The following is a 16,287-nucleotide window of genomic DNA, read 5'->3' as shown; positions in this document are numbered from 1 at the left end:
AGTGACACTATCTGGGAGAGGTGGACTGTTCAACAGCTACAAGGTCCCTTTATTGTCGATGCCTGTCAGTGTCCATTCTCAGGTCAGTGGCATGTTAGGTGGATGTTTGGTCCCGCCCCCTTGACCCCTCCAGAACCTCTGCACTATTCCCACACAACAAAAAAGCCATGCACCCTCCCACTGGTGAACCCTACACTGACGCACTGGGACATCCATGATTTATCACGGAGCACTCAGAGTTCTTTTATGTTATTATTGCACTTTTCTGTTTTATGTACTCTTGACTATAAATCTGCCCTTTCACTCTCCAGTTAATAATAATGTGGTACAGTGGTAGACAACAAATAATGTACATTTCTAAGTAGCATGATATTACCGTTGTTGTCTCATGAGCTTTACAAGAGGCAGAAGTCACAAAAGGAGATAATCAGTTTATGTTGCATGATTTCTCCTAAAGTTAAAGGAACACTATTGCAAAAAAAATGTAAAATTTTAAATACAATACGTATAAATTTCCCATTTCTCCCAGAGTACAATGTACTATAAAGTACTTTTTCCTATGTTGTTGACACTTACAGTAGGTAGTGAAAAGCTGACAGATCTGAATCATGGGGGATTCTCAGTATGACCTTTCTGGAAAGCATCTATACAATGATGTCAGCTAACCTGCCTATTTGTTTGCACACTGTTTTTGCAGTTGGAATAAGCAACTGCAGTCTAGTATGTGATTTTGTAAATAAATAATCCCCTATTAGGAGATGGACTAGTCCAAAACCTGACAGATGCCTCAGATTTTCATTACCTACTGTAAGGGACAGGGACAGAGGAAAAAGTAATTTCTAGTGCATTTTACTCTGGGAGAAATGAATATTTATATGTATGTATTTTACATTCATGATAGTGGTGCTTTAATACAAAAACAGGAAGTGGAAGTGACATATGAGTCACATGATCTATTTGTAGCCTCTGATTAACTTGTTGCATACATGTGATAATGTGTCACTTCCCTTTCCTCTTTCTCTACTTGAGTCTATCTACAGGCGAAATCACTTAGCAGAAATTGAGCGTTTGTAAGGGATTCGTTTCATGGTACCAATATAATTTATATCTCAAATGCAACTATAGTAGAATGGTAAACTCTTTTGAGTGGTAAAAAGGCAAAAAGTATTCTTAATATTGATGATCTCAAATTATATCATATAAAAACTGAGCTCATTCTTGCTCAAGAGGTCACTGCTCAATCTTACGCACATTGCCCACTGGTTGAGCCACTGACTCCTAATACTACAGCTGCTTTATTAAATATTATACAGCTGTTAAACAAAGGTGCTGGCTGCATTGTCTGGTATATACACAGCCTCTACAGAAAGAGGCTGTAAAACTGTGACTAAATATGATCATAACATGAAAAGGGCACATAAAAATAGTTTCAGGTAAACTCAAAATAGTAATAATAACTCAAATTAAAGGCTTATTGGAATCACACATTTGTATCACTTTTAATTGGCCTGCAAAACAGAACTTTACCTTCTTAAAACAGGAGGTATTTGCCATAATTCAGGTTGGAGTGAGCTCTGAGGTTTCCCACAATGCATCACTGCTGAATATACAAATTATTTATTTGCTGTTCCTCCAGAACTGCTGGAATGCAACACTGTGTCAGCTTGTTAATATTACATAGCTAATCCAACTTGCTGGGCAATCTGTAACTCTCGATGTTTCAAGTCCTACCCTTTAGAGCCATACTAATCCATGCCATGCACTGATGAGGATCACCCAACGTGAAACAGTCATGTATGCATGTTGGATTAGTGTGCCCCTGTACAATTAACAAGCTGACACATCATTCCATTCCAACGGTTCTAGAGGTGTGTTCAGCTATCAGGGACAACAGAGAGATGATTTGCATATTTAGCAGTGATGCATTCTGGGACACCTCAGAGCTCACTCCAACCTGAATAATCACAAATACCTTCTGTTTAAAGAGGGCAAACTTCTGTTGTGCATAGCATTTTAGTATGGAGGATTTTTGGTCTCTTTCAACCCCTTACACACCCCTAGGAGGTCTGGTTCCACATGAGCTTGCTGAGCTATCTGTAACTTTAAATTGGTTAACTGGTGTCCACTCCTGAAAATAGTGAAGAACAGTTTAGGGCAGACAGAACGAACCTGTTAGTAATATAAGGGAATTGACTGTGTCTATTAGAAGCCATCATTGTCCAGAGACTCCATGCTGGATCCCGGGCAGCACAACAAGTTCACAAGACAGCCGTGTAGCTGTAGGGGTTAATAACCCTGTTATTGAGCAATTGTGTGCGCCACAGGAAGTGGAATTCACCCGGGCTGGGTCTGAACTTAGCATAATCAGTTTATGAAGAGTATTTCTCAACAACTGATTAATTTATTAACTGTCAGCCATAGATCATTAACTTTATAAATCTGATTAGTCCCTTGGGAAATGTGAGGTTCTGTCCAGGGAAGGGAATGCTCGCTGCAAAGGTGCCCATACATCTAGCGACTTGGTGATGATTAATCTTCCCATTCTATAATTATTATTGAATTGGATGAAAATCGGAGCCGCCAAGTACATTGTAAATTGGTCACATTGTCTGATGGACAATGTGACCAATTTAGTGCCGAGCATGTCGATCGGACGTGCTGCAAGATGTTGGGCTGTCGTGGACGATCTTGTCCACGGTGATAACAGGAAGCTATATCCGGACGAGCATCGAACACGAGAAACCCCCAGCGCTGTCCCCCCTACTGTGTAATGTGCCACTCCCCACCAGTGCAGCACACGTCACCTGTCCGTGGCTCCCGCTGGCTCCATCCTCCGTTCATACACGTGCCCTACGTGGTTGCTGGAATGGCGCGTGTGTGATGTTACACACACGCATCCATGTGTACGCCAGCAGGAGCTATGGACAGGCAACGTATAGTGCACTGGGCACCGGGGGTGGGGGGGAAGGGGGTATATTGGACATTAGGGGGATAGTAATCAGTCGGCGAGGTGGTGGATGCCCAAGGCCAATTCTGGATCAATTTCAGCATGAAATTGATCGGGAATCTGCCTGTGGTGTATGGGCAGCTGACAGATCTCTATGGCTACTTTTACTTATGTGTGGTTGTGACTAGGGACGGTCAATGAGATGCAAATTATTCTGCACATTATCTATGCAAATATATGCAACTTGAATATGGACTGATCAGGGGCCTATCTGGGTAATATAGCGCCTATGGCAAAAACTGAAATTACGCCCCATATATATTTGCACCCCATATCCATAGTGGAGGTGTCCCTACAGCATGGATATCCAGAGGTGTCCACCCCAGTAGAGGTAGCCAGAGGTGCCCCCAGTATATGTAGTGAGAATTAGCCCCCCCAGTATTATTAATCAGAGGTAGCCCCCAGCATAGGTCACCAGAGTTAGCCACCCAGTATAAGTAGCCAGAGGTCGCCCTAGTATAGGTAGCCAGAAGTAGCCCTTCCAGCATAGGTAGTCAACCAGTTTAGGTTGCCCTCCCAACCCCAATCCCACAACATATCAAGTATCACAGTTGGGAGGGAAACATTTAAGATAGCACTCTTTGCCGATGACACAGTCTATATTGACCAATGCACATCTTTTCCTGCCCAACCTACTTAAACTTTTGTTGGAATTCTGTTATCTCTCTGGGTTCAAGGTTAATAACACAAAGTCGAAGCAGAGGCATATCTAGAGGGGTACAGGCATGGCTCATGCCATAGGTGCCACGGCACCATGGGCACCATGTCTGCCCCCTCCTGCCTCGTGTTCCACCACCATACTGAGGGATGCTGCTCATTACTTATACTTGGGGGGGCTAACTCTAGCAACCTATACTGGGGGGGCTACTTATACGGGGGGAAGGACTCGTCTAATTACCTACGGTATGTAGGTAATTAGATGAGTCCTCCCCCCCCCGTATAATTAGCCCCCCCCCCCCCAGTATAGGTTGCTAGAGTTAGCCCCCCCCAAGTATAAGTAATGAGCAGCATCCCTCAGTATGGTGGTGGAACACGAGGCAGGAGGGGGCAGACATGGCGCCCATGGTGCCGTGGCGCCTAATGGCATGAGCCATGCCTGTAACCCTCTAGATACGCCTCTGGGACTGTTGGAATCCTGCAGAGGGAGAATTTAACTGGTCAGTTTTCAAGCTGTGTTGTTTTGCATAGAAATTTTGCCTGATCAACTTGGATCAGTTTAGAATTATTTGCAACTCAGTGGCCATCCCATTATTACTATTATGTTTATTTATATAGCACCAGCATCTTCCGTAGCGCTGTGCTTAGTACAAAACAAATAATAGGGAACAAATATACATAAGAAATTCAAGTTTGAGATATCTCTAAAGTTGGTACATGTGCATACTGTATGTTAAATTACAGCAGTGTGAGAAACACTAGGAGGAGGTCCCTGCCCTTGCGAGATTCCAATCTATAGCAGGGGTGTCAAACTCAAATACAAAGTGGGCCAAAATTAAACACTGGGACCAAATAGCGGATCAACCTCAATATCTAGTGGCCACCACTTTCCCTTATAAAGTTCCCTGGTCTCTAATGTCCCCCTTAAACCCCCATACATTTCCCTGGTGTCTAGTGGTCCTCCTCCTTCTCCTATACAGTTCCCTGGCATCTAGTGGTCCCCTTCCCTCTATACAGTTCCTTGGTGTCTAGTGGCCCCACTCTCCCGTATACAGTTCCCTGCAGTGGTTTCCCTGGTGTTCTAGGGCTTCTCCTCCAATATAGCTTCCTTGGTGGTCTAGAGTGGGCCAAACATAATGCAAAGTGGGTAAAATACTTGGGGGCCAAATGTAATGGCTGTGGCCCACGAGCCCGGAGTTTGACATGTATGATCTAGAGGGTAGTGGGGAGGAAACAATAGGGTAGGAGACACAGGGGGTTGATGGGTGAGGCAGTGAACCTTTAGTGCTCCCTATAGCAAAGTTTAGGCTTGTCTGAACAGGTGTGTTTTCAGAGTATGTTTGAAGGTTTCCAGGCACAGAGCGTGATGAACCGGCAGGAGAGAGAGTTCCAAAGATGAGGGAGAGCCCGAAGAACACTCAACAAACATAAAGAGTATTAATAGATGCCAATGAGAGGGCTTAATTCCCAAACCTGGATGTTAAACCTTAAAACCAGAATATGAATGTGAAATTCCAGGAAATTCCTGTTTAGGATTATTTCTATAGATACAATTAATTTTCACTTCAGAGTTACATTAAATATTTGGTTTATACAGCACATTCTACCATTTTAAAGTTCCATTGCTCTTTGTGGGCAATAAGCGGTAGGCATTGGCAATAAGCAGTAGGCATTGGCAATAAGCGGTAGGCTTATAAGCGGTAGGCATTGGCAATAAGCGGTAGGCACTGGTGATTCCTTTCACATGGCCCTTATATACTTTAGTATTTCTACACAATATTATGATGTTAATAGAGTTTCCAGTAAAAAAAAAATTAGGAAAAAAAAGAAAGTGTTTTTCCCTCTTAAATCCTCCATATTGTGACAGGGGATTTCATTATGCAGTTCAGGTTAAAGTTCAGGTTAAAGAGAACCTTAGTTGAGAGAGATATGAAGTCTGCCATTTTTATTTCCTTTCAAACAATACCAGTTGCCTGGCAGTCCTTTTGATCTTCGGGTATCTGTACAGTTTGAATCACAACCCTGAAACAAGCATGTGGCTAATCTAGTCAGACTTGAGTCAGACTCAGAGATGCTGAACTTCATGCTTGTTCAGGGTCTGTTGCTAAAAGTATCAGACACAGGAGCAGGAGGATAGCCAGGCTACTTGCACTGTTTAAATGGAAATAAATATTTCAGCCTTCTCACCTGAGGTCCACTTTAAAGGACAACTGAAGCAAGAGGGATATGGAGGCTGCCATATTTATTTCCTTTTAAACAATACCAGTCACCTGGCAGTCCTGTTGATCTTCTGGCATCAGTAGTGTTTGAATCGCAACCCTGAAACAAGCATGTGGCTAATCTAGTCAGACTTGAGTCAGAGCACCTGAACTTCATGCTCGTTCAGGGTTTATGGCTAAAAGTATAAGAGACACAGGAACAGGGGGATAGCCAGGAAACTTGCACTTTTAAAACAAAATATATATATTTTAGCCTCCATATCCTTCTCAACACTGGCAGAAGTTATCAACTGGTTAGACATTCCATTCAATACAAATCTATTAAAAACGAGGGTGTCAGTCTAGTGATTGTGATCAAAATATTGATGAAAGCTTGATTGGGAAAAGGCATACTCGTTATCAATCAGGCAAGAATGGCAGAGCGGCAGCTTTCATCACATACGGCGTCTGATAGCGAGCAGGGGGGGAGAGGGGGGGGGGCGCATGCACATAAATCACCCTTGCCCCTGTAAAGATTTCATAGGAAATCTGCAGTTTCTGACCTGCTCCTTGTGAAGTTCTGGTGCTGGTGTCGCTATATTACAAGACTTGAGAGTAGTTGGCATAATTCCAGCTTATACACAGAATATATCAGCTGCCATCTCACTGCAATGTGCCGCTCTGACACCAGAATTGCATCAGGAAGAGCTAAAAACTGATTCCAAAAAGATATCTTGTGATCCTCAGCCTGGACATAAATAAGATTTACTTCCTCATACTCGCCTTTTCCATCACTATGCGGAGTTACTGGACTACTTTTATCAGATGCTTGAAGTTAAGTACTTCTGGCTCTGATGAAAGAAAAGTTATAGGGAATGTACAGTGTAGTCTTTTTTTATTAGGTTAACAATGAAAATCTTACAATTGAACGTATTTTTATTACATAAAATAATTTAATAACGCAGATAACTGCTTAGGGCTCTACTTGCTCCGTAGAGAACAATTCAAATTAGTTATAGTAATAGGCCTCCAAGTCTGGGAACTTTGCTCTTGTAATGTTAGGGAGCCTTTGCTAGAGTCGGGTCGGGTACCTGCGGGTTACCCAAAATGCGGGTTGGGTTCAGGTACCTGTTTTGATTTTTGGCGGGTTGCAGGTCGGTTACAGGTAGCGGGGCTGCTGGTCGGGTGTGGGTCTGAAAAATTAGACCCACATAGGGCATCAGGTTGGGTACCCACGGATTACCCAAAATGTGGGTTGGTTTCGGGTACCCGTTTTGGTTTAATTGGATTGCAGGTTGGGTGTGGGTAGTGGGTCTGCGGGTGCGGGTCGGGTGCTGGTGCCAGATTCACCAGAAATCGGGTTGCAGGTCGGGTGCGGGTAGGGGAACAGCGGGTCGAAAAAATTAGACCCGTGCAGGCCTTTAGTCTTTGTTGTAACACTGAAGAGACATGCTCTTCTGCTCACAAATCATTATAAGGTGTAACGTCAAAAGAACTGAACATAAAATTTGTAATCAAAATTATTTTGTTAATTTTGAAGGTTAAATCACAAAGAAATAAAATAAATATGCTAAGAGAAACTATCCACTGTACAAATACTGCATTAATGTAGCCAGCAGTACTGAGGACTGATAAAGATTCATACGCATTGTGCTCTATAACCCAAGTTTTCAGTGTTCAATACACAGCATAACCCAGGGGCTATTTCTGATGGGTTCAGAAAGTACTTGGGTACAAAGTAGTCCATTTATTTTATCAAGGTTTTTTTAGTTTTTAGAATATGATAATGATGAAAAAAGGAATAAGACTAACTAGACACCTGTTAGTTAAGTGAAAGCTTAGTGGAATGTTAATAAAGCATTTATACACAACTAGTGTATTTTGCTTATAAATGTTTGTTAAGGGGTATATGAAATAAAATTACTTAAGGTTACAACTCAAAAAACTAGAATATTGTGCAAAATTCCATTTCTTTAAGTAATTTAACTTAAAACGGGAAACTAATATATGAAATAGACTCATTGGGCTCGATTCACAAAGCGGTGCTAACCCAGTTAGAGACTTTAGGCGTGATAACCATTGCACCACACTGGTGAAAAGCCAGTTTAGGCGTGATAAGTTTAGGCGTGATAAGTTTAGGTGTGATAAGTTTAGGCATGCTAAGTTTAGATAAGTGTAGATAGCGTGCAAAGTCCCGCACGCAAAGCAGCGCCATTAAACTCTATGCGAAGTGCACCAGACTTTGCTAGCGCAAAACTTTTGATCAGCTGTGCACTGCGGTGCTAACACAGTTGGTGCTTAAACTTATCATGCCTAAACTTATCACACCTAAACTTATCATGCCTAAACTTATCACACCTAAACTTATCACACCTAAACTTATCATGCCTAAACTGAGTTTAGGCGTGATAAAGGGCTTTTCACCAGCGTGCTAACTGTTAGCACCGCTTTGTGAATCAGGGCCCATTAGATGCAAAGCGAGATATTTCAAGCCTTTATTTGTTTTAATTTTGATGATTATGGCTTGCAGCTTGAGAACCCGAAAACCAAAATCTAGGATGATTAGAATATTATAAGAAGGTTCAATACTCTAGGCTCAAGGGGCTCGATTTACCAAGCGGTGCAAAGTGTTAGCACCGTGGTGAAAAGGCCCTCTTCACGCCTAAAGTCACTTTAGGCATGATAAGAAGGGCTTCGCGCGAAGTTGCCGCGCGTAAAGTTTTGCGCGCGCTCCCGCGTGCGTGCGCGCGAAGCGCCCCTCACTTCGCGCGATGCGCCCATTAAACCCTATGGGACTTTGCGCGCGCGCCTGTGCGGGTGCGCGCGCAAAACTTTGCGCGCGATAACTTCGCGCGAAGTGCAGGCAAAAACGGTGCTAACTCAGTGGTGAAGAGGTCATCACGCCTAAAGTCCTTTAGGCGTGATAACTGGGTTAGCACCGCTTGGTGAATCGAGCCCAAAGTGTCAGATTCTAATCAGCTAATTATTAATCCTGCAAAAGGTTCCTGTCACACATATTAGTTTCACCTCTTAAGTTGAATTACTGAAATAAATGGAGTTTGCACAATATTCTAATTTTTCAAGTTTCACCTGTATATTGGAGTGGAAGTGGGGAAAAGGGGGGGATAAACAGCAGCTTTCATAAGGGTAGCATACCATAATCATTTTAAGAAGTGCACATTCTTGTTTATCAAGACAGGTGAAAATAACACTGGAGAAAAATTTAGGCAGTACTTTGCAAGAGCCATCATAGACTTTGTTTTATTTAACACCACTTCAGGGCCATAGGCTTACACCCCCCTAGTGCCAAGGCTATTTTTTTTACAATTTAGGGCTCTGCAGCTTTAAAAGTTCACTGCAGAGACATACAGCACAGCACACACATGACCCCCCCCCTTTTCTGCCCACCAACAGAGCTTTCTGTTGGTGGGTTCTGATGGCCGGTGCAATGTTTATTTATCTACTTCACCCCAAAGCGGTTTTTACCCTAACGGACAAGAGCGATTTTCACCTTCCCATGCTCATCCCTTTCATTTGCCAATAGCTTAATCACTACTAATCATAATGAAATGATCTATATCTTGTTTTTTTCACCACCAATTGGGCTTTTTGGGGTTGATATTTGTTTTCAGTAATTACTTTATTTTCTATGCATTTTAAAGGGAAAAACAAGGAAAAAATGAAAAAATACACTATTTCTCCAATTTCATCTACTATAGTTTTAATATAAACACTGCTACTGTACATAAAACCCACACATTTTGTCTGCCTATTTGTTCTGGTTATCACAAGATTTTAATTATGTCCCTAGTACAAACTATGGTGACAATATAGTATTTGGGAATAAAGGTGTATTTTTGTTTTGGTGTTTTTTTTTTTTACTATTTTCAAGTGCACGGGAGTGTGCACGTGCGCAGAAATGTGCGGGAATGCACACGTGCACGCGCACAGCGGCAGCAGCACTATCTGACTTATAAAAATGTCCTGGAGCAATTAAGAGGTTCTAGCAGGACGTTTTTATAAGTCAGCTTGTCATTAAGTGGTTATTTTTTTTGTTTATTTGATTTTTTTCTAATAAATTTCCCTTTTTGTGTATATTTTTCCCCCCTCTTTCCCTCCCCCTGCCAGCCAATGACAGCGATTGGTTGTCATAGGCATCAGCCTGTGAGAGCCGATTGCTCTTGAGCCTCTGTAGGGGACAGCCGAGTGGCACGGCTGTCCCCAGTACAGCGATGCCATAGATCGCAGCGCTGTACGATGTAAATAGACAGGGGATTCCCGTCTAACAGTCTCCTAACGGCGACCACCGCTGGGAGGCTGATGATGGAGTGAAGCTCTGTCATTCAAGCAGGGATGCGCGAGCATTGGTGGGCGCGATCCTCTGCAATCTCTGCCTCCAGGACTTAACGCCAATTAGCGTTACGAGGTTCTGGAGGAGCCACCTTATTCACGCGGTCCTTAAGTTAAAGCCCTGCTTAACCCAAACTGAGCCATGCAAAGTCTTATAGCAGTCAGAAAGACAAGTTAGTATAACCATGGTATGGAAGCAAGATAATAGACAAAATATTCTTTTTTGGGGGGGGGCTACTAGCTGGCTGCATTAAATTGCACCTGAAAGGCACATCGGTTCCCTGGCAGATAGGAGCAGGGCCGGCGCTACCATTAAGGCAAAGGAGGCAGCTGCTTCAGGGCCCCAGAGCTTGTAGGGGCCCCCAGTGGCTACAAGAGGAAAAAAAAATTTTCAAATCGGCCTTATAGTTTTTGAGAAAAATCGATTTTAAAGTTTTAAAGGAAAAAAAAACACATTTAAAAACCTGCCGACTTTAATGGTTAATAGCAAATCCACCTTAAATGCTAGAAACCCTAAATTTGCAGGATATGTTAAGGAGATCATTAGGAATAAGAGGAAAAAACAATTTTTCAAAAAGACCTTATAGTTTTTGAGAAAATCGATTTTAAAGTTTAGAAGGAAAAAAGTAAAGTTTTAAATGCGGTAAATGTAACTTTTAGTAGCAAACCTAACGGTAGTGTCATTTTACATGTATCAAACGAAAGCGCAATCAATTTCCTGACGGGGTTTCCAGGGGGTCTATACGCAGCCGCAGCGCTTTGGCCAGGGATCGCTATACAGCGCAATATGGCTGTATGAAGATCCCTGTCATTTTTTCCTATTTTCCCAATTTTTTTTTTATGTTTAGAGTGTGGGAATTTAAAAAAAAAATAATTATGTGGGGTTCCCCCTCTTGAAACTTTTTAACCCCTTGTCCCCCATGCAGGCTGGGATAGCCAGAATGTGGAGCTCTGACCGATTGGGACTTCACACCCTGACTATACCAGCTGCAAAAAAGGTCCCCTAATGCCGATTTTTGTTCCACGGTATATGTTGGGGGGGGGGGGGGGGGCAGGTTTATTCTGCCCTAGGGTCCCATTGTTGCTTAAACCGGCCCTGGATAGGAGTCTGTAGTACCCGACATGCATCCATTTCTGATGTCCATGCATAAATGGCCTAGCACCCACACTGCTGCATATCGCTCTCACTGAGCGCTGAACTGTTAGTGCAACATTTATGCTAATAAAGTTTGAACAGGTCTATAGTACAGTGTCCTAATGCAGCTGCATGCATGGACACATGGAATGCCTATGTGATCACTCGGGCCATTCTTAGCTGAAAATTGTACCATTAGTGGGCAGCTTATAATAGCCTAGCATTTTGAAAACAAGCTGCATAGTGAAATTAAATCCAGCTCATACTTATAAAGCAAAGTTGCAGTCATATACTGTAAAATCTGTATACAAAGAATATCCGCTCCAACAATGCACCAATAAGTGAAAAACAAAAATGTTAAACCGAAAATCTGTGTGAGTTCACTGCAGTCAAATCCAGTATCAATCCTGCTGCGCGCTCCTTGCATGAATAACCAGATTTGAACCACCTCAATTTGCAGGTGGATTAGGCGCTTGTTTCAAAATTTCCTCAGAAATGTTTTTTTCCCTCAGAAATGTTCCTCAGTTCTGAGGAAATTTTGAAACAAGCGCCTAATACACCTGCAAATTGAGGTGGTTCAAATCTGGTTATTCATGCAAGGAGGGCGAAGTATTGGTGAATTATATACTGTAAAATGTCTTGGAATTGTCCAGTCAGCTCTGTGACATTACATTTTATGATATATGCATACTACTTTCCTTCATGACAGTGCAGATGATATACTCCCAGCCCCGCATTAAGCCTGCTCCCCCCTGGTACTGGCATTCCACATGAGTGTAGAACCACCCTTTCCCCTCCTGTACAGTCCACTGTTCTTCAAGAGTACTTTGACCTTTTTACTACTCCGGAAGTTTTCCTTCAATAAATAGTTGGAGCAAGAAGCATAACTGATGGGTAATGACTTTCATCTCTCTTCTTTTCGCAGGTAATCACTCAGGAGTGGTTTTAAGTATCAACTCTAGAGAAATGCACAATTATCTTGTTAGCTGATGTTTACAGAAGGGGACAAACGTTGTACAGACTCTTCTCGAAATTGTAATATTTTTCCCTGGTGAGGGAGCATCTTGGGAACACTCAGACTGTAACAGCAACCGGAGAAGTTTCTTTCTAACCCGTCCATGAAGATACGTCAAGTCCGCAGCGACGGAAACGCGACCCAACAGCCTTCGTGTTTCACAGACTCATTTTCATACACCTGGAAGTTGTTATGGTTCATATTCAGATAGTAGCGAATTTGTAACCCGCCAAGACATTTTTTTTTTGTGTTTCATTCATATTATGTGTACACTTTATTACGTTTTCTTTTTATCTAGAATGTTTTTTTTTCCCCCAAAAAAACTCCAAGTTTACTTTAGAATAATGGAATTTTCTATCGTTTAACTAAAAGCTGTACTATGAAGAAAGAGGAAGAAGGGAACAGGACTCTGTAACTGAATCCGGGTAGCCATTTTGTTTACTTATCCATTCTACACAGAATAGGGTTGTTGATTAACAAACCTGCAGACCTCCTTGGACCACCCCGGCTGCCCCAATTCGCCTGCCTTCTGGTGTGCGGAATTGATGGGTGTGGCTTCACCAAGTGTGGTAGCATTGCACAAGCAGGGGCAGGTCAGGGAGTGTCTTGCGCTTATCAGGGCGGGAGTATTGTGAGGTTTTACATTTTGCAGTGTTGGAATGTCTGGCACTTGAACTGTGTGTCCACCTCAAAGCGGAGCGGACTCTAAAATCATTCTGGACATTAATCAAGAGGGTACATTATCGGCATTACCAGACTGCATTACTATTATAAGTCAATGAAAAACCCAGTCTTCCTGTTAATAAAATGCATTGTTACTGATCTACCAGGAAGGTGCCACAAAAGGAAGCTAAGGAGCAACAGGAATGTTTTAATGTTTTGCATCATTAGAGACTGCAGACTCAACAAATCATCTACTGTTTTAATTTAAACAGAACCTGCTTCAGTGAGATAACAGATTCTCTAAATGTGACAATGGGAGGCATATGTCTTAATTCAGTCAGAAAACATGGCTGCTCCGCATTTGTGCCCTACTGATACATGTCAAGTATCATTTTAGTGGTGGGTCTGCTTTATAGGGTGGAGCTACTCAGAGTCTTCTCGCGGTACACTATTGTTACACAGCCCCACCCCCAGTACCTGGCAGCAGTAATTAATCCTCCGAGGACCGGGACTGAGGGCTTTTCCACACTAGGAGCTGATCCGTGCGTTTTAACGGATCGCTGCTAGGCTGCATTTAGAAAGGTAACATGAAAGTCTATTTGATCACAATAGACAAAGCGCTCCAGTGCGTTATGTTACAGCACATCTGAGAGCTGCCTAACATCCAGCTGCTGCGTTTTCCCGTTGGGTGAATTAGAACTACCACCAATAATCACTGCCGCACCGCTAATTCCGGATGTCACACCGCAGGTCATTAACGCGCTTATGAAATCGGTTTTTGCATGCGTTTGTTAATGTGAAAGAGCCCTTAGCCACACATAACATTCAGAGTGTGCTTTGCTCACAACTGCTCCATCTTCTTCTGTTTGCTTCAAGAGATCTCAGCTGAACACTAAGTATTCATGCTGAATGGTGAGGCCATACACAAGACAGCTGGAGAAGTTGTAAACTCAACGTCTTCTGCTCAATAAGTGTAGATACAGTATAGTCGTGGGGGTTGCTACACTACTGCCAATACCATTTACATGCATTGCAATGGTAACGCTCATCACGATATCGGCACAGTACAGGCTGGTAACATTGCTGTGCGGTGTACAATGTTATTGGCATCAAACCCAATGTAAAAAATAGGCCCCCCTTATACAGTACTATACCCCACTCTATAAACATAATATGAGCTCTGTATTATATTTTAAATTACAATTAAAAGTATATTAATCTCGGGGGAGCCGTGCAGCCCAGTTTCTAAGCACAGCAGAACCCACAAACAGAAATTGTCCTTCACCACTGTGAGTACTGCCGGCGATTTGTTCTGGTTGGTTGAGACTGCTGATTAGTTGAGTTCCGGACAGGGATGAGCAGAAACTACGCCAGTGCGAATTTACGCATCGTAGTTCGCATCTACGCATCATTGTTCATAGGCGAAGTTTCAAACCTACGCTTACGAATTTACGCGTAGCGAAGTACCGCTACGCGTAGCTTACGCTCACTATGCGTAGTTAACATGTGTATTGCGTAGTGAACTACGAATGCGTTACTCGCGTCTAATTTTCTGCATGCGATTGTATGCATACAAATTTACGCATTGGAAAGGGGAATGTACGAATAGAAGAGTTCCCAGTATATGCATTTATAAAGAAATTAATGCGTACAATTTTCTGCATACGGGCATAAGTATCCGCATACATTACGCTTCGCACTACGCGTAATTGCGTATTTTAACGCGTATTCTACGAAATGCATACGAAGTGAATATTTGTTTTTGAAGCCGTAGTTTGGCGAAGCGTAATTGCGTAAAACTACGCGTATTTCCAGCGTACCGAAGTTGGCTGACTACGACCATCCCTGGTTCCGGATAACAGGTACTCTACTATATTCAGGCCTGGATTTACATCACAGGAGCCTATAGGCACGGATGTCCTGGCTCCTTAGACTTCACAACCTACAAACCCCCATTAAACTGGCTGACTGGCCCAGCTGTCACATCTCCCTTACTTCCCTTGCCTGCCCATCATAGGTAGCTACATGTGCCCTTTAGCATTAGGTAGCCAGAGCTATCCTCCACATCAAGTAGCGAGAGGTGCCCCCATGTATTAGGTAAGTAGAGGTGCCCCCGACTGAAGGGAGTTCTGGTCAGTGGAATGCATAGACCCAGGTGAGTAACCTGTCATTTACACTCCGATCGGGACTCTGCATAGGGAAGAAGGGGGGGGGGGAGGTACTTGGGAAGGGTACTGAGCCGCCTTTCCATCATCAGACGCCTGTAGGCACTTACCTACAGTGCCTTATGGTAAATCCGACCCCGACTATATTAGCTAAGCTCCTGTCCTTGGAGGAACATCTGCTGCCACCATGTTTAAAGGGCGATTATGATGGGGTAGTTTAAAGATAGTGTAGCGAGAGTTCACTTATCCTTTACAGTGTTAGTTTACTGATATTTAAGCATACTCAGATTGTCTTAAAATGAAGCCCTGATTCATAATAGAATACATTTATTGATTTTAGCCCTATTTTTAAGGCTGGCATGTCATCTCTAATATGTATAGTAAAATCTTTTACTCTGTTATTATACTGATACTGAACTAGCGACCAAACCTTGTTTTAAAAATGTGATTGTAACATGTTCACAACTGCTTCCAAAGCACTCCTCCCTTCTCTGGTGGTCAATTGTCCGTCTGCACTGTTTATTATCCCTTTGCAGGTTTTTTTTAGCACTTTGGCACCCACGGAGTATGAAAGTATGACTGATGAGTCATCTCCAGTGTAAACTATGTGAGCCACATGCCAGTATTTTAAAAACAGAGCTAAAAATCAGTAATGCACTTATGCTGTAATATGAATCAGAGCCACATTTTAAATCATCATTTTCACCACACTTACGTATACGTACACTAACACTTGAAGTAATGTGACAATCCTGTATTAAATGCAGAACTCAAGGTGGTATGCCTTTGTTTAAAACCATTAAACTTATTTGTAAATACTGTTACTGTGATTACCTGAAGTCCATGTTTATATTAACTTGTCATCATCACATGTGCAGCAGGCATAGCACTCAAAATAGAAGTGTCAGCAGTTGGAACTACCAGAGTGACGTTTACATTGCCCACTGCTGTCATGTTTCGGTAACTAGGGGCTGGAAAGAGAGTCATTTACATAAGGGTAGAAAACAAATGGTGGACTGTACTTCTATACAAATGCACTGATTCACATTCAGAATACAGAAACTGAGGGGGTGACTGAGGACGCCGAACACCTGGAG

The 16,287-nt window shown here is 42.6% G+C and overlaps 1 protein-coding gene across 5 annotated transcripts in view; it reads left to right on the top strand.

The window, feature by feature from the left end:
- Positions 1-16,020, top strand: part of SORCS2 (sortilin related VPS10 domain containing receptor 2) — a 1,283,452-nt gene extending 1,267,432 nt beyond the window's left edge. For 4 of the 5 annotated variants that reach the window (XM_068276875.1, XM_068276891.1, XM_068276908.1 and 1 more), the window contains exons 27-28: positions 3-82; positions 12,273-16,020. In XM_068276875.1, the coding sequence (XP_068132976.1) occupies positions 3-82; positions 12,273-12,296 (104 nt within the window). In that variant the 3' untranslated portion in view covers positions 12,297-16,020. The remainder of the gene's footprint in view (positions 1-2; positions 83-12,272) is intronic. The other variant, XM_068276884.1, reaches the window with a different exon arrangement.
- The last annotated feature ends 267 nt before the right edge of the window (positions 16,021-16,287 follow it).

The sequence above is a fragment of the Hyperolius riggenbachi genome, chromosome 1 (assembly GCF_040937935.1).
Source record: "Hyperolius riggenbachi isolate aHypRig1 chromosome 1, aHypRig1.pri, whole genome shotgun sequence".
Taxonomy (NCBI): Eukaryota; Metazoa; Chordata; class Amphibia; order Anura; family Hyperoliidae; genus Hyperolius; species Hyperolius riggenbachi.
The sequence above is the reverse complement of the archived record's forward strand: the minus strand, read 5'-3'. Positions and strand labels throughout refer to the sequence as shown.